The sequence below is a fragment of the Penicillium chermesinum genome (assembly GCF_028974085.1).
Source record: "Penicillium chermesinum strain IBT 19713 chromosome Unknown utg000003l:1.0-5111272.0:1.0-5115320.0, whole genome shotgun sequence".
NCBI lineage: Eukaryota > Fungi > Ascomycota > Eurotiomycetes > Eurotiales > Aspergillaceae > Penicillium > Penicillium chermesinum.
The window spans coordinates 1099760-1120494 of record NW_026695313.1 but is presented as its reverse complement, the minus strand read 5'-3'; the positions used below and the strand labels follow the sequence as shown (position 1 = coordinate 1120494).

At 42.7% G+C, this 20735-nt stretch overlaps 7 protein-coding genes across 7 annotated transcripts; 3 read left to right on the top strand and 4 right to left on the bottom strand.

Moving 5' to 3' along the window:
* Positions 1–328: 328 nt before the first annotated feature.
* On the top strand, positions 329–3326 carry N7468_003307 (putative cytokinesis regulator (Byr4); the record flags this gene model as incomplete). The annotated part of the gene is made up of 2 exons (XM_058472604.1): positions 329–2720; positions 2794–3326. The coding sequence occupies 2 exons, from the start codon at positions 329–331 to the stop codon at positions 3324–3326; spliced, it is 2925 nt and encodes a 974-aa protein (XP_058331607.1).
* Positions 3327–5692: 2366 nt separating this feature from the next.
* Positions 5693–7208, top strand: N7468_003306 (integrase zinc binding domain-containing protein; the record flags this gene model as incomplete). Its single annotated transcript, XM_058472603.1, has 5 exons — positions 5693–6165; positions 6239–6361; positions 6428–6482; positions 6555–6694; positions 6764–7208. 5 exons carry the CDS (start codon positions 5693–5695, stop codon positions 7206–7208), a joined length of 1236 nt encoding a protein of 411 aa, XP_058331606.1.
* A 791-nt stretch (positions 7209–7999) lies between these two features.
* N7468_003305 (uncharacterized protein) lies at positions 8000–8963 on the bottom strand (the record flags this gene model as incomplete). The annotated part of the gene is made up of 6 exons (XM_058472602.1): positions 8000–8036; positions 8100–8362; positions 8430–8635; positions 8710–8776; positions 8832–8890; positions 8942–8963. 6 exons carry the CDS (start codon positions 8961–8963, stop codon positions 8000–8002), a joined length of 654 nt encoding a protein of 217 aa, XP_058331605.1.
* A 381-nt stretch (positions 8964–9344) lies between these two features.
* N7468_003304 (uncharacterized protein) lies at positions 9345–10277 on the bottom strand (the record flags this gene model as incomplete). Its single annotated transcript, XM_058472601.1, has 1 exon — positions 9345–10277. One exon carries the CDS (start codon positions 10275–10277, stop codon positions 9345–9347), a length of 933 nt encoding a protein of 310 aa, XP_058331604.1.
* A 226-nt stretch (positions 10278–10503) lies between these two features.
* N7468_003303 (uncharacterized protein) lies at positions 10504–10719 on the bottom strand (the record flags this gene model as incomplete). The annotated part of the gene is made up of 1 exon (XM_058472600.1): positions 10504–10719. One exon carries the CDS (start codon positions 10717–10719, stop codon positions 10504–10506), a length of 216 nt encoding a protein of 71 aa, XP_058331603.1.
* A 462-nt stretch (positions 10720–11181) lies between these two features.
* On the bottom strand, positions 11182–12928 carry N7468_003302 (U2 snRNP complex subunit CUS1; the record flags this gene model as incomplete). The annotated part of the gene is made up of 3 exons (XM_058472599.1): positions 11182–11412; positions 11448–12809; positions 12872–12928. 3 exons carry the CDS (start codon positions 12926–12928, stop codon positions 11182–11184), a joined length of 1650 nt encoding a protein of 549 aa, XP_058331602.1.
* A 1354-nt stretch (positions 12929–14282) lies between these two features.
* Positions 14283–15501, top strand: N7468_003301 (ribonuclease III; the record flags this gene model as incomplete). Its single annotated transcript, XM_058472598.1, has 2 exons — positions 14283–14402; positions 14485–15501. The coding sequence occupies 2 exons, from the start codon at positions 14283–14285 to the stop codon at positions 15499–15501; spliced, it is 1137 nt and encodes a 378-aa protein (XP_058331601.1).
* Between the last annotated feature and the right edge of the window lie 5234 nt (positions 15502–20735).

The following is a 20735-nucleotide window of genomic DNA, read 5'->3' as shown; positions in this document are numbered from 1 at the left end:
GCCCCCACCCCGATCGCTTATCAACAAAATCCTTGCTCTTTTTTTTTTGCTTTCTTCCGACGTCCCTTCACATCCCGCTCGTCGCACAATAGCTCGCCGAGACACACTCTTACGGTGCCGGAAGAGTTGTGAGAGAAAGATTAAGAGGTAGATTAAGGGGAAGGAGATCTTCAAGAGTGTTCTCTCATATCCCAGGTCGCGGCGCGGCGGAATGACTTTCCACTTCTCGTTGTATCTCTTGTCAGTGTTGCGAGGCTTGGAGTTTGCTACCAGATAATCTACCTCTGATTCCCTGGAGCGGCCTTCAGGCGCCGAGACACATATCGTCATGGCAGCTTCGGTGGCGCCAACACTTGGAAAGGACGATGAACTGATTGAATGCTGGGATGACGACGACGACTTGCAATTCCACGATGGTATTCAGCTCCGTGCTGCCTCCAGTGCTGGCTCCGTCACTAACTCCTCTTTCCGACCTTCGGGGCATCGCGATTCAATATCGTCTCGTCTATCTACTCGGTCGGAGATAGACTCCAATGCTGGTGATGAAGATTGGCAGGTTATTCTTCAAGGCCACGATGAGTTTGCCAAGGAAGAAGCTCTGGCCTCGGCCAAAGATGCAGGGATTCCCATTCCAGAAAATATTCCGAATTCTGCCCTCCTGGGAGGTGTGATCAAGCGCCTATCATCTCGAAAGCCAAAAAGAACATTTGTGGATGACTGGTCCGACGATGTGGAATTGCCAGGTCCAGACGCAATCTTGCAGCTTCGGACTCAGCAAGATCTGGGCTTCCCGGATGCGATTCGCCATAGCGGCTCGACACTCGCAAGTCCAGTCAAATCAGCCGCATCGTCCTGGGCCGACGATAAATCAACTCGTCAGCAGCCAGCGCTCGCAATTCTGGATCGATGCAATGATGAAAATTTTACCAAGATGTACCACAACGCCTCTCCTATCAAGACATCAACCCACCAAGGTGTATCGGAACCCCTTCAAAAACAAGCAAGGGGCATTGTCCTAGAAGACAAGATAGATGACTTTGATGGAGATCTTGAACTCCCTCCGGTACACCAGCCTCTGAGACTATCTGACCCAAAAGATAGAACCGGAGTCCCCAGCCCTATCTTAGATGAATTTGACCTGGAGTGGGCTGAAGGCAGCATCGGCGTCCGAGTTGGAGGAACTGCTCGGGATGGTCGATCAATCCCTAGCTCTACTATATCCATTGCTAGTCCGAGTGCCTCAAGCTGCATCACCGGTGGGAGTGACGACGGTCTCGACGGACTCGTCTTCCCGGACGGGCCACTTGATTTGACCGCTACTTTCAGGAAACAGCAAGAAGCCCATACCCATGAGAAAACCTCTAGTGGAGTAGAAACATTGAAGGCATCGTCACATGATACGGATGACTTCTTCACCGGGCTTGAAGTTGATGATGGGCGAGCCTTCGTTTCTGGGAAGCTTTCCTTGAATCCGAACGTCAAGTGCAGAACAGAATGGCCAGCGAGTCCGACTCGTCGGTTGGCCACTACCTTGGTCTTTACAAACAATTCAAGCTCCTCGCCTCTTCAGAATACTCGGATTCCACGCTTGTCTAATCACGATCGAGCCCATTCAACTCATTCAAGCCATCTTGAAACCGTTTCAGAGAGCGGTGCTCCTCTTTCCAAGTTTCCCAGGTCCCAGACTCGCCTTGGGCATGCATCTCAGTCTTCAATCTCCAGTCTTCCTGCAGCTCGCACTACATTTGCGTCGCTCACATCAACCAAACCTGGTCGACAGACGCTTGGATCACGCACTGCGAATGCCACAGCATCTACAGGCGAATACCGAACTCCATCCAGACACCTCCGTACTAAGCGATCTCTACCTTCTATGCAGGGAACAACCACTACTACGTCAGCCCGAAATTTTCACCGTGTTTCACCTCCCCAGGATGAAACAACTCAAGCTACCCTTATTAGACCGAAAACACCTGTTGACCAGGCGGCGTCTCATAGAAGAATATCTATCCCCAAGGCGCATACACCATTCATTCCGGCAGGTGCTTCTGAAAGACAATCTCATCATGTTAGCGTGAAAGCCTCTCGCCCTCCTCGACGTCACCATTCGGACAGCTCTGGAGATTTCTTAACCCCGCAGAACAACTTCCTCCGGTCATCACGATCGAGTCGTTCGGAAGCCTTGCGTTTAAGCTTAGGGGATGGTAAATCAGAAAGCGCTAGCCCGCCCACGAAACGGACCCTAACGCGACCAACCAGGCGCCGCAACTTTGGCGATGGATCGGAGTTACAATCTTTTGACGATTTACCCACATCTGTCTCCGCAGAGAGCAAATACATGAAGAATCCCTCTGGTCGAGGAGCTCCTCGGACTATGCGTGCCAGGCTCAGCCAGAGTGGTATTAACATAAATGACAGTTCTGCGGTGCAATCCTCTACACCACCTTCATTTTCCAAACCGACGAACTCTTTGCCTCATTTTGCCCGGGACACGAACGCGTCCCGGAATGCAAGGGAACAACGTATTGCCTCGATGTCCTCCAAGAATCGAGAGTTGAATGCGCCCGGATCGTTCAATCCCAATTGGAAGGCTCCTCCGGTCTCTCGCATTTCCCCAAACGCAGGGTCAGTACGGAGCCGAAAAAGCAGATCCGGGACCAAGCCCCCTTCCAAGCCCCATTTAATAAAACCCATGGGAACTGGCGTGCAGGAAGCAAAGTGTATGAATCCCTGTTCTATTTTCCCCTCGTCTTTTGCCTTGTTCTTTGGGGACCAATACTCACCAATCATTAGCTGTGAAAGGAATGCAATACAACCCGACCACCTTTCGCTGGGAAGGAAATGAAAATCTTGTGCAGGATTTTGACGTGTCCATTGCACCCAAGTCTCCAAAACCCGCCCCGGCTCTCATCACCAATATGGGGGTGGTGGACAATGTCCAGACTGTCGGTGGTATGATTTTCGACCCGCAGCGGATGTGTTGGCTTCGGGCCGCATCACCCGGATCTGGCCACAATGGCGGTATTGCTCCTGAGGATGAAGAAGATGTCTTTGCAGGCCTGGATGATTTGGACGACAAGCTGGCGGGTTCCCCCCAGCAAGGCCCGGGGACTTTAGAAGCTTGCGATCCCACCGGTGCAGATGCAGATCCAAGCGCAGGGGAGTCTTCGGACGAGGGACCCATGACCGAAGAGTTTGATGTCGGACCAGAGTTCGTTCGACGGCAACGGGCAGAGGAAGATAAATGGCGGCGGAAAGTAAACAAGTGGGTTGGCCCTGATCGGGGGAGCACGAAACCTACTGGCGATGGGCGATACGGGATCTAATAGCCGATGATCTTGCAACCTCCTTAGGGTAGAGGAAGGATCGCCCGCGTATGCCAGAGGCCCTCTCGATTTGATGCCCAATGGAATCCACCACCAGACCTGCGGGGATTTGCTATCGAGGCTTATGCTCTTTCACGATTCGGACACCCTTCCCCCAGTGGTGACAGGTTGGGCATGGAACACGAACTAATGACACGACGGACGCCTTGCCCTTATTGGCGCTAATCCAAAAGGCTATGCACGAAATTATGGTCTTGCTTCTGTACCTATACTCTTTGTCCTTTGTTTTCTGACTCCTTGTTCTCATGGCCTTCAAGCATGATAGGAGGATTCTTGTTTGTTTGTTTCTCTTCAAATATTTTAATTCAATGGCCCATGTATATGGGTTCGGATTCAGGCCCTGAAGAATAATTGTATCATGATTGTAGTGTTCTCTCTTCTGGATTCTCGTCATCCTGTTATAGTCTCGAGTCCTCTGCTGACTGGTTTCCTCTGACTTACCCCTCAGGGCTATGAGGTCGACTCTGAGTTCTTCGGTTTCTCTCTTACTCCTGCTTCCCATCCGCGTAGATCCCCCGTCTATAATTCGGCACTCGCATTTAACCAACAAGGAAGATCCATGCTACAGTGATCGACTGCCACCGCCTCCCCCATGCATATCCGAAACCCTCGGACTCGGGGTGTTCAGGGTTGGGAGGGGGACGTGACGTGCATACAAGCGCTCGCCCTTTCGTGCCTCCGCGGGCCTTGAGCTCCTCCCATGAAGCATCTCGCTCGCATCCGCATACGCGCAGAGCATCAGAACCGGGAAGCAGCAGCGTGACACCGGGTGATAGATTGTCTAACGCGTACTGGCTTCGAGCCCCTTTTTTTGGTTTCGCGACTGGCCCAGACGCTGGTACTGCGAGGGTCCGGCGCCAAGTCGTATCGAACGCCTGTCGCCTGTCGCGGATGGACCAAACACATGCACTCCTGCCATCCCGCATGATGCATTTGATTGCCTGTCAACAAGACCCAATCCGCAGCGCCCTAACATCCACGCCACGTCAAGGTCATGCCCGGGAGCTTCCCTGACAGCCCACGATCGAGAGAAAGGCGAGAGGCGGTAGGACAGGCAGGGGTGGCTCCGCTTCGGCCCCCATTCATGCCCATTCGCATTGCCCCCGCCCCAGATCGGTGGAAACTCTCCCAATCCATGTTCCTTACTGATACCCGGCTACGTGCATGTTTGGGACTTTTGCCGGAGCAATCTCCAGCCTGATGTTTGTTTGACGGGGCAAACCTGCAGAAACAAAGCCTACACTTACACGCCTGTTATATCCGGGAAACCGCTATGGGCAGTGTTCCGCCTGCTGTCATCGTCCCCGAGTTCCAATCCTTGGGCAGATCTTGCCCATGCCCTGCTTTCCTTTTCTCTTTGACAGAAGGCGATCTGACCCTCCCCTCACAAGTGGCACATACTATAGGTGGCCTTGACTGGGTCCGACGTGGCTCTCCATTAGGCGAATTGAGGCGCCGGGTATCGAGGCAGGAATCCGTATCACCATTGCTTGTGTGCGCTGTCGTATCAGCCTGCTTCTGCCTTCACGCTTCGATCTTCTCGGCGGGTCGGAAAGGTTTCGACCACGAACCCCAGTCATCTTTGCCGCTGAATTTCCTTAACATTATTTTTTTTTTTAATTTCTCTTTCGGACTTTTTCCAATATTATTTTTCGCCATCCTCTCCTCTGGCTCCCGTTGTAGGCATATCTCTTCCCTGCGGACCAGAGTAATACTTTTGGTGGTTGTACCTTACAGAGCTCTAGTCGACCCGTCTAGCTCTGTCTTTCTTTTCTTTTTCTTTTTTTCCTGGTGGAATATTTGCAGTCTCTTCTCCAGGGATGTCCTCTGTTGCCTCCGCCCACTCTGTTTCGACATGGTCTCGTGCACTCCCTTGGGCATCGGCCATGTCCTGCACGATTGGCTCGCAGAGAAGAGTGCTTGCGGGTCCCTTTTAATACAATTACTGCCCCGTGGATGTTCATCATGAGTTCCTGTGGTTTCTCGTTGTGGTCGTTCCTCTCGCGCGTCCTCTTCCTCATTGGATAGCTTCATCTTCTTTTTACATCATTGCCTGCTGGCGTTTCATTCTCCAACTCTCCTGTCTGCCCCAGATTTACTTCCTATTACTGTATTATCTGCCGTTGCCCTCTTTATCTCGCACTTGAATCTGGATCTGGATCTACTGGGCTTTTCAGGGCACTGGTGCACTGATAGACACGCGCACACAGACACACACACACACACACACACACACACACACACAGAGAGAAAGAGAGAAGCATCATCACCAAGAGCGGGTCATCATTCTGATACCAACCAACAAAATGGGAAGTTTCACAAGGCGCAACGAAGGGAGTGATAGCTATCTCTTGAATCAACAGCTTGCTGTTCCCGGGACTTATAGTCATCCCAGTGGTCATGAGTTTAGCACCACTGGGTCTGGTTCGTATCACTTCCCGCAGCATTCATACAATCCCTATGGGTCTCAATTCGGTCCGTCATATGGCCAGCAGTCTGGCCTCTCTGCAGGAATGCCACACTTGCAGTACACGTCAGATCACACAATCCCGTCAATGGCTGCGCCGGATGAAATGAGACTACACCATCCGTCTTCGCAGTATATGCCACAATCCCGCTATCTCCAGTCACCGAGGTATCTACCCTTGCGAGACGCTCTTAGTGAGACGGAAATCGAAGATCAAGAATCTCGCAATGAAGGGACAATGCTTTCTGAGCCTGTAATGCCTCCACTAGATGGATTCCCGGACGTGAAGGAATTTGACCAACTAATGCAAAGGTATGGTGAACCCTTGGCTATCCCAGAATATTCATACGACTGGCAATCGACTAATACATGGATGATGTACTAGCTACGTCGACGACTTATCAGTGAAGAAGCAAGATAAAGCCCTTATCCATGCTCGAAGGGCTCGGAATATTAAAAGTGTCCTTATAGACCCAAAAGACACTGCGGTCGAGTCTGCCCAGTTTCGGTATGCGGCTGTTTACCCCGTATTTTCCTGTTGCACGTCTTTCCGAGTCCATGCTGACCATGTTAGATTCTGGGTCAAGAAAATGTTCAAGCTTCAATCCGTCGGGATTGGGACAACCGACGTACGTACCCATCCCGCTACCTTTCCATCTATTATGGCGAGCCAGTCGGATGGTTCTAACAACCAGAAGCAGTGCCGGAAGATGATCTGTCATGAGGGCAAGCCTGTCGCTATTCGCGAGAAGCTGTTCAAAATCCTGACCAAGGCTCATCAACAATGCCAGCACGGCGGCCGTGACAAGACGTCTGCTCAGGTCAGACGCATCTACTCATGGTAGGCCATCCCAAAATATGTTCTCTAGATCAGAATCCCGGGTCAAGATTTGTCTTATAAAGTCTACAGGGTGCCTAAGGAGTTGATCTCACGCTTTGTCAAGATCTGTCCAACGTGCCAAGTACGCCGAGGAGGATCACGTCTCACCCCTCCAAATTCCCGCCGGGGCTCACCTCGGCCAGAGGTAGTGTCTCGTTCCCCGAAGCTGCCATCACCGCCAGTCTCGAAGCGAGAATCCGCGTACGGAGGGCAGATTGCGCTTGACCGGGCACAGTCGGACTATTTCAGCCAGCTACACGGTCATGGGTGGATGGAAAACCATCCAGCATTGCAGGGGCGGCCAGGCATTGGTACCGGCGTTCGTTCATCCCATGGGTCAATGAACAATATATCGCACTCAATTGCTGGTACCATAGACCCTTTCTCGGCGGATCTGTCAGTATCTACGACCCAGCTGAACTACGCTGGGGGCTATGTCCCTACATATGGCACTCCTACCCAGCGAGAATACTAGTGTTCCGTGGATGATGGCGTTTTGGGCATCTCGTGGCGTTCTCATTCAGGTGTGTAGTCGTCTGCTGTTATTATCGGAAAGAAAAGTCGCACTTGGCATGACATTTTATTGAATCGCTGTATCCAATGCAGTTGTGTGTTGTTTTGCCTTTCTTGTCTGTTCTGTTTTGTGTTTTCCTGAAAATAAAAAAAAAAGACGGACGGACCAGAAAAAAGGATGTGAGAAAGTTACACAGTTAGGACGGATGAGTTTTTTGGAAAAATTAAATGAGAATTGATACATCGAATTACAAATGGACACAGACAGGTTTGCTTTTCTGTTTCTGTTTTCAGCTATTGGTTCTAAGTAGCAGATAGAAATTGAGGTCGAGCTTTTTCCAGCCGAAGCTATAGAGAAAGGTAGGAAACAAGTGTATATAAGTTCATAGACAGGAAATGCCTTATGTTGTCTATGGAGATCCTGCAGTCGCAAATGCCCTTGAAGCTGTTAAGCCAGGGCCCCATATACATTTGGTGGTATTGGTATGAGAAGGGTTGGAAATCAAGAAATTGATCCAACGCCCAGCAATTACCATCGCACAGATGCTTGAGACTAGACTTTTCGTGTATCACTGATGAGTGGCCAGAAACTGCATTTGAACATTCCGAATGACAACTGACTGCCCATGAGAACAGGTAATTACTAACTGAGAAGTTAAATAAACTCAGCGAAGGCCCAACTCCTTTGGGCTGAAAATGGGCTATTTGGTCGGTAAACCACCGGCATCTCCAAGGCAGACTTCGAGACTGAGCTCAAACGGGGAGGGAGAATTTCTTTCCTTTCAGAACCCTGGATATAAAAGCCAATCAGCCACATGAATTCGACGCATAGTACATCGAGGGGGCAACTCACTTGTTGTAGTAGATGTAGAAGAAATCAGAATAGAGTAAGGTTTGAACAATACCCGCAATGATAGGCACTGGCTGGAATGACCGCTGAAAGTGAGTCTCGGTGAAGTATCGGTAAATCCAATTGGGAATGTAGAGGGCTCGGTACGACCCAAGGGCGAATAAGTAGTGAGTGGTGATTGTATCCGCCTCTCCAGTCCTTTGTAACATGAACAGTTGGGGTAGAATCGCAACAGACTCCAGCCAAATTGAGAACGTCCACAGTATCTATCCCGAGTTAGTGACCTTTGGCTATACTGGTACGGATGGACGAGTCCTGCCCGTATCGACAAACCTCGGAGATTCGATAGTCATGCGGGAAAAGTATCGCCAGGACTGCACTGATTCCCAGAAGGTACTGGACTTTGAACGTATCGATATTAGGGTCATGGGTCGGCTTGTAGTCGTTAAGCATGAGATAGATTATGTAGGCGGAAGAGCCGATGAAGAGAAGCTTGAACGTGGTGAGGTACAATGAGTCGGTGAACGTCCAGAAAAGATCTAGCAGAAGACAAGGGTGATTGGATTAGTTGGCTGCAGCATGGCCGGAAGGGACCAGGAGTATTGAAGCGCACCGAGATAACGAGTCACGAAGACCAAAAGATACAGGACTTGGGATTTGAATGACAGCCCAGCGCAGCTCTGTAGAGTAGACATGGTTAACAATGATATGGCCAATTGGACGAGGGACCCTTACGCTGGTCGACTTCATCTTCTGCAGAAGAATGAAGATAGATGCCAGATGCGAGAAGTCGGCTATCGGGAGTTAGATCAGCAATTTCATGATAAGCAAGTTCCACAACGCACCTAAAAGCCTAAAGAGATTCATCTTGGAGTTAGGCGCGGTGGAGGGAGATGCGAGATGAGGGAGTTGTTGACACGAAAGCAGATGGAAGGGCGGCACCCGTCGATCAGGTACACGCGCGCGGGCCTAAAGCGGGCCTCAGCGGCACTTTCGTTGCATTTCTGGATCCACCGCCCATCTGGAAGGCTACGCCTACTTTCTACAACTTATGCAATTTCCAAACATTGTAAGAGGCAAAGATTGAGATTCTGAATTCGTGATCACTCGTTATCCACGCCGTTTCCTAAGTTCCCTTTTGCTTTCCCCAGTCACCATAAAAACGCCGTGAAGCACCACATCCGTAAGCGGAAGGAAGAGACGCCGTGTAAGTGAAGCGCCACCAAATAGACTTGAAGAAACGGGCCATTAAAACGGAATTCCACCTGCGAGGCTTTCGTCTGCGATGCGTTGCAGATGCCCTTCGGCTAACTCGCTCTTCAGGGCGCAAATTGAAGTTTCTCGATCCAGTCGGTCCCAGTCACGGAGACCTGCTCGTTTCAGCCTCTGGGCATCAGCAAGCTGCTCTAGAAGCTTCTCCTGGTCGGCCTCGAGCTGTGAGAATCGCTTTTCGGTCGCCGCATCCAGTGCCGATGGTAGCATCCGTCCGCCTGGAAGCACCGTACTCAGGTTCGCGAGGTGGTTGGTGGCTTTGGGGAGGGCCGAAGTTGTAAGGGGAGGTGGATTATTCTGGCGAGGCGTAGAATGCCTATAGTGTCCTGGCCCAGAAAATCCTGCGCTGGCTGAATTAGGTATGAATGAGGCTCGAGGGCCTGATGGGGCATTCGGCGGTGTGGTTGTGGGTGGGCCACGGCGTACTATTGGACCTCCTCCCCAGGGACCATCTCGGGAGCCGGGACCACGGCGGGGGCGTGTCGGCGCTGACAGTAGAGAAAGAGTCGAGGAGGCCTGGTGCGTGTTTGCCGTAGGATTCGAGTCGTTAGCGGGTCCTGTTGGAGGGGACTGGCTGGTACGGCTGTTCCTTGGCTGGGTTGGAGTATCGCGACTAGCTCGGCTTTGGTCTGCTTTAGTATTTTCTTTCTCAACCCGATCAAGGCTTCCGGATCCGTTTTGGCAGTTGACGGCATCGGCATTGAATGCGCCCTCACGATCTCTATGAGATCGCGGACCAAGACGATCGGAGTAGTGACGCGAGGGCGACTGCTGAGCCGGCGATCGGCTACGGTTTCTCATAGGGGGCGGGCCACGGGCAGGGCCAGCATAATGAAGAGGAGAAGGTGGCCTCGATAAACTCTTTGCTCCGGGGCTGGAATAGGCCGGAGTACCTGGTCCAGACCGCATGTTGGGTTGGCTCTTGGTTGCGTCTAGATGAGGCTCGCGGGCTGGCCTAGGACTGCCCCGGCCACGGGAGATATCGCGTGATCGGCCTTCACTTTGTGGAGATCGTGATCGCCACGAGCCGAGGGGAGAGCGAATGCGATCCCGATCCTCTCTTCTGGGAGAAGGTCTTCGTGGAGGGGAACGTCTTCTCACAAAGGAGCCGGAGCCATAACCTCTGGGTGGAGGACTACGGGAGCGTCGGCGGTACATTGGGGGAGAACGGCTTCGGGGACGAGGTATGCTCTGCTGGAAGGCACCCAAGTATCGCCACGTAGGCGAGAGCGATTCCGGGGTGGTGAGCGCCAGGGACGCGCATCATATCCCCGAGAAGGAGAACGGCCAGATCGGTCCGAAGGACGATAGCTTTCCCCTCCTCGGCGATCCTCAAATCTGGGAAGTTCATGAGCCTTTTTGTTTAGAAAAACCACCCCCAAATGGTTACTCACCTTCTACGATCCCAGTCCATTGCCTAGATGTGAGCGAGTAGACCCCAAAATAGGGCGTTGATAAGAAAAAGATTCGATCATAATGCACGAGATAGCGCAGGCGGTGAGGGCGGTGAGACTTACACTAAGCCTCTTTTAGTATTTTTTTGGTAGGCCCTACAAGGGTTTATATTCTCTACTAACTAGAACAGCAGGGCAGTAATGGTATCTTCACATTTTGACTGCCAGTGTTGTAAAATACAAACACTACACTCGCCTTTCACAAGGCGTCCCAAAATGCAAAATTGATGGATGGTATTGTTTTCAACTAGGCTCTTCATCCTCATTGGGTCCATTATGCTGTAAACCAGTGACATAAAAGTACAAACAATTCATTCCCCGTGCACAAGGCAGCTCAGGAGAAGAAATGCAAAGTGGCCTCACTGCTTTCCACGCTTTTCCTCATCCTTCCGGATTCGCTTGCGGCTTTCTTGAGCTATCATATCGCTAAGATCCTCCTGGAACCCCCATTGGGGATTACTTTCTTGCTGTCGTTGAGTATCATACAGCTTTTGAAGGTTCTCTTTGCTCATGCCCTCTCCAGCAGAGATCGCATCCACATCCACCGAAACATCCACATCTCCAGGCTTCTTCCGTTTCCGCCCTTGATCCTCAGCACCAAGAAGTGGGGGGGGTTTCCAGAGACTCCACTCAAGTCATAAGCTCGGTCTGAACCAAAGCGTCCTTGTATGCGGGTTTGCCTCTCGGGGATCACTTGGTACGCTTGACGAGGGTGGACAGTCTCTTCGGTCTTGTTGGCTCGGTGCTTTCGCGCATCAAATTCCCCAGAGACACTCTCGGCACCCAAAAGCTCAGGTGGTTCTGCTGAAGCCATTCGACCCGAGGTCTCCGGAGCACTGGGCCAGCGCTGCTCATTGTCTCCATGCTCCCCGTCAGACTCTGCTTCTTCTTCGCTCTCCCTTTCCTCCTCTTCTTCACTTTCTTCTTCGGATTCTTCAGATGGCTGTAATTCGCCCCAGAGGTCCTTTTCGATAGGTTCACCTTGCTGCAAGCGCTGCTGAGGTTGAAGAACCCCAAATATATCGCCTCCGTACTTGGGTTGGTTGTGGTCGTTGGTAGGAGGTTTGCCATAGCCACCCGGGTGGAAGCCCCACGCTCCTCCCGGAGGAGGGGGTGCATTAACTCCAGGAATTCTGAGGGCTGGATATGAAGGAGGGGGTCCATGGGTCTGCTGGTTAAAGAGCCAGGGAGGGGCCGCTCCAGGGGCCATGCCAAGGGCGTCCCTCAACTCATCACTCAGCTCTCCCGGACGAAGGTGTCGTAGGTTAGTTTCGTATTCTTTACCCTCATAGTAGGTCTCGCCATAACGGGTCAATTCCGGCTTCTCCTGAAAGCGGAAAAATGCTTCGTAAAGCTTCTGATAATCGATATCCAACCGTCCCATTTTCGGCTGCACTCTTTCTCTTTGCTTCTGTTTCAGACTCGACTGCTCTTGTTTTTCTAACGCAGCGTCGCGCATCTCGGCTATTCCAGTTTCTTGAATGAACTTTGGTAGAGCAAACTGTGCCTTTTCAATTCCTCGCTTCGACGAAAGATATTCTCTCTTGAGTGACCAATGCGAAGGGACGGGAACGATATTGCATTGTGCTTTGATTTGGATCAACAAGTTGGGGTCCATGGCAGATGTATCAGTCCATTCGACGAGTTCAGGTTTCCGAGCTAGGCGTTTAAGCTCCGCCACAGATAGCTTGTTCAACTCCTTTCGCTTCTTCTTGGAGATCTTTGCCTCATTCTCCTGTTCCTCGTCTGGGATATCATCGTCATCATTGAAGAATACTTCGGGTCTGGCATGTGCCTGGGTCGATTCCCCAGTAGGATCATCAAATTTGTTGATGATACCCTTGTACATGTTCCATAGTGGGTTGTCTAGCTCTGGGGCCTCTGGAAGAGTATCAATGGTGGATGTAACTGGCTTTATGGGAGCGGTTTCCTGCGCGTTTTCCTGCGGGGCAGCCTTTTTGGACTCTGCAGTAGCACCATCGAGAGCCTAGGAATAATAAGTACATATGAGATTTGTTGGGCTTTTGAGTTTTCAGAAGGGTAAAGTACCTCGACCTTTTGGGCCTTTTTCTTTGCCCGTCGGAATTGATTCTTGCTCTGCTTCATGGCTGTAGATAATTTGGGCCAAGAATCTTAAGACACCAAAAAAGGTAGGATGGAGACTACTTGCGAGGGAGAGAACAAAGAAGAGAGCGAGGGAGGGGAAACGCGAGTGTTGTAGGTGAAGATGGATTAACTAGTTCCCTTTTTGCGCGCGACAAAGCAGGACTTCTTTCTGCAGAGCAGAACGCGTTCCATTGGCTATATTCACACACCGCCTTCGTTCCTTGCGCAAACTTTCCATGTCAAAAGGCACCAGGTGAGAAACAACCACTTGCAATAGTTAACCGACTTTTCATACGTAAGTTTTTTGCCGGAGCAAGAGGTACATCCTCTAGAACGGTTTGCTTAGGACACTCCTACATGCAGCATTGGTAATCTTTTATATCCTTCGCTATCAATCATAAAAAGTTAGGATCAAGGTTTACAAGTTACATGCCTTGATAAAACAGGGGGTTGTGCCAGAGGATCAGAGAAAATTCAGGTGAAGATGGAATTGTACACATATTATACAGAATGGGGTCAAGTCGGGAGTGGGAATAGTCCAGCGCCAAGACTGATCAATGATGTTTAGCCAACCACATCCGGCTTTCCCAGCCTGTATTTCACACTTTAGGACTGACAGCTTGGATTGGAACAGCATTGTATGAATGGAACAGTATTGCAGGAAGAGGAAGGTGCCTATTTCTTCTTCTTTGCAGAACGTGACTCTGGGTAGGGCGAGAAAGTTAGCGCTCAGAAGGAGCAAGTATGGTTCAGAGGGTGGAATTACCTGCTGCAGTCCTCTTTTTTTTGGGTCGACCTTTGCCTCTGAGTTTTGCACTGGATGTATGATCAGAATTACATTCGAAAATGTGATTGAAAATCATGAAGGAGAACCTACACTTGTATACCCTCCTCTCGATCATCTTCGGCCTCGTCGAAAGTAGTAAGACCTAGAGGCTTGTACGTGTTTTGAAGGTCACGGAACGATACAATTTTCTTCGGATACCATGCTGCCAATGATGGGCCCCGAAGCCGCTGTCTGAGGATTTTATTGCCAAGTCGAAGCCGTTGAGGATTGAAATTGAGCGAGAAGATCCGACACTGCGTCTAAGAACAAGGAGAGGCAGAGTTAGCAATAGGTAGAGTGGGCATGAAAGCATCATCGTATCATACTTTGACCAGGTCTCAGAATCCTAGTCTGGGACATTTTCGCCGCTCCGAAAGATGTCGCGGTAGAGAGAAGAGTCATGACAGCTTCGCGAGTTGCGGGCCGTTTTTGTCACGTGATGAAGTTCGTGAGCACTGATTTTGAGGTATAGCAAAGAGCTCTCTTTCTCTCTATGAACCCTTTTCATCCTCTTCATGTCGAGTTAAAATGGACAGAGTGAACAAAAGAAAACAGAAGAGGCGTGAAATTGGACGGGGGCAGTTGGTGACCACCCCGGACGACCTTTTCTCAGGCCATCTGTCTCAGCTTCGCGCCAAACGGACCAAGGTGAATTATGCACTGGCCCCTCTTAACTTGATGCTATCCATTTGGTGACTTCCTTGTGTATGTTCTAACATCATTTCTCAAGGTTGATGGTTGTCTTCTGGGCCAGAGCCAAAGAGGGGCCTCAACAGAGCATGATCCCCTTGAGGCTCCAAAGACTCTGGCTGTTCTGAAAACCGTTGTCCAGGAGTCTATTGAAGACCCTAATGTCATGGGATCTAGTCCTGAAATCTCAGAAGCGATTCTAGCCCTTTCAAATGCGCTCAAACTGCCTGGACATCGAGTGCCTCACTCTTCTTCTAAGCCAAACCTGGATGTCTATGTCAGCCAACACTCCAACAATGTTGAGGCTGATAAGGCAAGGAGCCCTGAGTTGCCGGCAGTTCTGGACCCTATCCTAGAGCGGTCCGTTTTTACACATCCCGCTTGTGCCAAGGCCCAGGACGAAGCCTATGACAGATTAGAGGTCCTTGGGGATGCATATATCGAACTTATCGCGACCAAGTTGATCTGGAACAAATTTCCTCGCATTCCGGCAGGCCGAATATCTCAGATCCGGGAAGGCTTGGTCAAGAATTCAACATTGGCCTCTTTTGCAGAAACCTATGGTTTTGACCGCAAGGTATTGGTGCCGGCCGCTTATTCTGACCAGGCCAAACGCTGGATCAAGACAAAAGGAGATGTTTTCGAAGCTTATGTAGCTGCTGTCATTATATCTGATCCGGTCGAGGGCTATCAAATTGCCGAGAATTGGCTGAGGTCACTGTGGTTGCCAATGCTAGATAACCTAGGCCATCAAAAAACCGAGCTGAGAGCAAAGGAAGAGCTTGCTAGAAAGGTTATGGCAAAGGGTATCAAACTGGACTACTTGGAGGAGAGGCCTTGTGTGCAAGAAAAGGGTTCTGGCACCCAAAGGTTCTTCATTGGTGTCTACCTAACGGGCTGGGGGTGGGACAAGAAACATCTGGGATCTGGGCAGGGTGCAAGCAAGGCTGCGGCAGGGGACGATGCTGCTCAAGCTGCTCTATTGGATACCAACATGATATCTCATATTGCTGACAAGAAGGCGGCGATGGGTGGTATCCAGGAGAGACGAAGCTGACCTAGTAACACTGGTTAATAAATTTCTTATCATATATGTCTGTCCTGGTAAGTAGGGCCCGTCTCTTTTTTATACGTCAGTATGATATGTCTAGAGTATTTCAAAGCTATAGGCTCTAGATTATAATCTTCGACCTAAATCAGGTTATACAAAAGTCTAATCTAGACCCTATAAGTAGACCTCGCCACAACCCGCGGGTCTACCTAAACAGGGGTACCCATTACCTATTTCTTGGCGGGTAATGGGTAGGGTTTGCTTATCTGTGTGCGGGTAGTAGGAAGCTGGTTAATACCTATAGGTATTTTCTAGGTACCTGTGGGTAGTCAAACAATATAAACAGGTGGGACCCTATGACTTGTATATTTTATACATATTCAAGTTATAATTTTGAGTATTTTATATATAACTACCAGTCAAGATTTAAGAGATTTCTCAATATTAAAAAGATTAAAACAAGATTAATTTGATTTTATAACTAATATTTAATAAACTAATCATCATCCTATCTCTGTTTCTAACTTCTATCTAAAATCTATTATTGAGTCTCTAGAAGAGGATTTATAGTTTTATTATTAGATAAAACTTTATAAGAAAGATTTTAGATAATATCTAGCTCTTATATAACCTCTATATTCTTCTCTTTAATATTACTAATAAGATTAATATCTTATAGTGATTAAAGACTTTTCTCTTCTCTCTCTATCTTAATCTCTCTATTTATAAGATATATTATAAGTTTCTAGATAGTTTCAGATCTTAGAAAACCTTAATAATAATAATAAATATCCTAAATAAAATTAAAGAAATACTTAATCCTTATATCTATAATAAAAATTATAAGAATATCTTATATAAGACTTATAAGAACAAGAAATTTATATTAATAATCTTTCTAGAATACTTAAATAGTTATTCTAATAATAATATCTAATATTTATTAATGAAATATATAATAAATTAAGATAATATTAACTAGATTTAAGATATCTTAAAAACTTATCCTATTTAGTTAAGCTTATTTACTAAGATTTAGACTCTCTAAATATCTATTCAAGATTAAACTCTAAGATCTATATTATAGATATATAAGACTCTAGTAATATCTAATTCTATAATAGATATTACTTATAAGACTTAAAATAATCTATAAAGTTTTAGTATATTTATAAATTAGAAAAAAGATTAAATAATATAAAAAAGATAATCGATCTAATATTATTATTCTTAATTAAACTTTAAATATAAATATCTATATTTAGTATAAAATTTATTAAATATAGATTATAATTATTTAATATATTAGAGTATAAAAAAAGTTAAGTTCTAATATATTCGAATATCTTAAATTAATATAAAAGATATTAAGATTATTTAAAGTTTAGAAAATAGCTTGAGATATTAAGAACTAGTATTAATAAAAATAGCTAAGTCTTATATCTATATATAATTAAATAAGTTAATAATTTTTATATCCTAAAAAATAAATTTATCTTATTTAATATATTAATAATCTTTTATTTTTGTTATTTTAAGTAGATTAATTAATCTTAGATTTTAGACTATTATATTTTAATTATATTATTTTTTAGATTTACTTTTATTTATCTAAGAAATTATTTTAAACTAAATTAAATAATATAGACTAGATAGGAAATCTTAATAATTATAATATAATTATAAATCTTAAAAGACTAGATAAAATCCTAGATACTTAATATTATAGTATTATTATTTAATATATTATTAGTAATAATTATAAATATTCTATTTATAATCTAGTATTTTTAAAGAAGTTTAAGAAGGATAATATTTAGATTAATATCTAAATATATTTTATAAAATAGTTTAAAATTAAATAATATCTCCTAATAATTCTAATTTTTATAAAGAAAATAACTAGTTATTATCATAAATATTTATTAGAATAGAGATATCTAATAATTAAAAATAATTAATAGTTTATTATCTTTAAATAGCTTTTAGAGGATAATATTCTGGTATTTAATAATTATATCTTAAAGTTAATATTAAACTATTTTTATAGATAGGATTTATAAATATATTAAGATATAGAAAGTTATATAAATTAATTAATAAAAGTTAGGATATTCAAGGATTTAGAATAATAGCCGGGAATTAGTAATAAAATAAAGTAAATTTGTTTTTTAAGTCTCTTAAATAAAACTAAGATTATCTAAAATTAATATAATCTATATTAAAAAGATATTAATAAAAAGATATTATAATATAAGATAAAATTATTTTATAAAAAAATTATTTAATATTATACTTATTTATACTATAATATCTAATCCTTTTTAAATACTTAATTATTATTATAGTCCTATTTTTATATTATTATAGATAATCAAGTATTTTCTTATATTATTTATATATAATCTTAGATATTTTATTATTTACTTTTATTATTTAGTCAAAGTATTTCTATATATTAGATTACTATTAAATATCTTATTATATCAGCTTTTTTTATCTAAAGTCTATCTAAAGTTATTAATTTATAAAATTATCTTTTATTATATTATAATAAATAAGATATATTAAAATTTGGTTAGGATAGATATATTTAAGAAAAGAAGATATAGAGATTATATAAGATAGATAAATAAAATCTAAATTAGTAATTAATTATGATATTTATTAGTTAAATAAAAGATTAGAAATAAGATTATTAGGTTGAATAACCTAAAAGTTATCTAGATTATTAGTATTATATAAAGATAATATATATATATTAGAAAATTGGGAGAATTAAGATATTATAATAAAAGAAATAAGATTAGGCTAGTTATCTCTAATTATATAACAAAATAAGTATTTATTATAATAAATTTTATGATTAATAGACTTAAAAACTTTAATCCCTTTTTTCTAATAATTTATAAATAAATAACCTATTATATCTATAATATATATTTTAATTAGTTAAACTTACAGGTTATTTATAGATAGATAAATAGCTTATAGATAACCTGTAGATAATCTATAAGTTATCTATAAATTATTTATCTTATTTTAATCCTTTTTTTTATATTTAAATATTATTATTTTTAAGATAGATATCACTATTCAAAGTTATTTTATATTTAATATATATAATTTTATTAAAATAAAGCTTATATTTAAATAGAAATAATATATATAATTCGATTTATTAAATAACTAATTAGATTTACTAATATAAGAGTATATAAAAAAGATATAATTATATTATTAAGAAGATATACTTACTCTCTTATAATATAAATATATATTTTTAATAATTAATAATATATAATCTATAATATTATCTATAACTATCTATCATAAGATTTAACCTATTAAATATAGATATAAATTACTATTACCAGAGCTACTAATAATACTTTTCAACTTTAATACTTAATTTATATAGTTAATATAGTTATATTGTTTTATAAACTAGAGGCTAACCAGAATAGCTATTAAAAACTGTAATTTACTTAGATGAGTAAGTGATTTTATACAGCTTGGCATATCTAAAAAGGGGTAATTATATATTTTTGGGTAATTTGTGGGTAACCTACAGGTACCCCATGGTCTATACTAGGTAGACGGGGATGGGTAATGGGTAGGACTTGCCTACCCGTCCCACAGAACTGGAACCAAAATCTTTATCTGTGGAAGTTCTATGGCGAGGTCTACCTACAAGTCTTGATATTTAGACTATTTTAGTATTCTTATAGATATAAAATCTAGCTAACTAAACTAGACCTAGTAGCAAAAATAATCTAATTTATACTATAAATTAAATTTCCTAGCTAGTCTAGAAATCTACAAGATAACTACTAGATCTCGAAGAAGATCTAAAAATTGTATATAAAAGATATATAGTAGATTAGGGCTATTATAATAAAGATTAAACAAGAGAAAAACTATGACTAGCGAGAAAATATAGATAGGCCTTGGCTAATTATTTATATAGATAGCCTACTGCCCTAGAGAGATCTATTAGCAAATTGGGTAAAAAAAACCTGATAGACCCGAGAATAAAATATTAATCAATCAATTAATCAATTAATTATAGAGAACTTAACTATATTTTAGTTTAGAATTACTATTTTTTATTACTAATTATAGAAGGTTCCGGTTGAACAAAGACTGAAGTTTACTCTTTCTATCTTAAAAAATGTCTTTTTATAAAGACTTTTGTCAAGGATTAGACCCCAACTCGGGTTTTAACCCCAATCTAACCAATAAGATGTAAGAAAATCCTACACTCCCGCTTTCCTGATCTCGAATAGTATAATTTTGGCTTAAAAATTCTCGATATATCTTTAAAGATGCCTCTATTATTAATTCGATAGCATTTTACTATCGAATTCCCATTATTCCTTGATAATAATCATAAAGTTTTCTTTAATATTATTATTCTTCTATAATAGTTTTAGACTATAGTCTTATCTTTAAAATCAGGATATATCTATATTTAATAAAAGTCTTCTTAAATACCTAGCTTTATAAAATATTTTATTTAGCTTAAATAATATAATAGCTTATTAATTAGTAAAAAAAGATATTAATCCTTTTTTATAATTTTATTTAGTTTTTAGTAATCTATATAGAAATAAAAGCTATTATCTTATTTTTAGGTTATTAAAATAGATAAAATATAAGAGATCTTGTTTAGAATTATAAATCTTTTTTTATAGATTATCTTTAATATAGATTTTTATTATTTATAATTTTTTAAAAGATATTTTATAGAGAGAATAGTATGTTAGGATTAATTACTAGATATCAATATCTTTTAGTTTAATTTAGTAATTATTTTTTCAATAAAATAATAATATATCTAACTTAATTTTCGAGAATATATTAATAAAATTATAATACTCTTTTAGTAGTATCTAGTAGATCTTGATATTTTTATAGAATTAACTAGGATCTTCTTATTTATTTAGCTTATCTATAATATATAAGATATAATTAATTAAGATTATAAAGATCTCTACTTTTTATCTTTTTATAAGATAGTAATAATCTATATTATTAATAATAGAAATAATAATATTTTCTCTAGTTAATATATAAATCAGAATAAGTTTTATTTATTATATTAACTAATAAAAAGTCTCTAGTTAATATATCTAGATTATAACTTTCTTTAATATATATTTTATCTTTCTTATATTAGCTTAAGTTAATAAATCTTCTATTTTATCTACTCTCTTTAAATTTTAGTTTCTTATTTT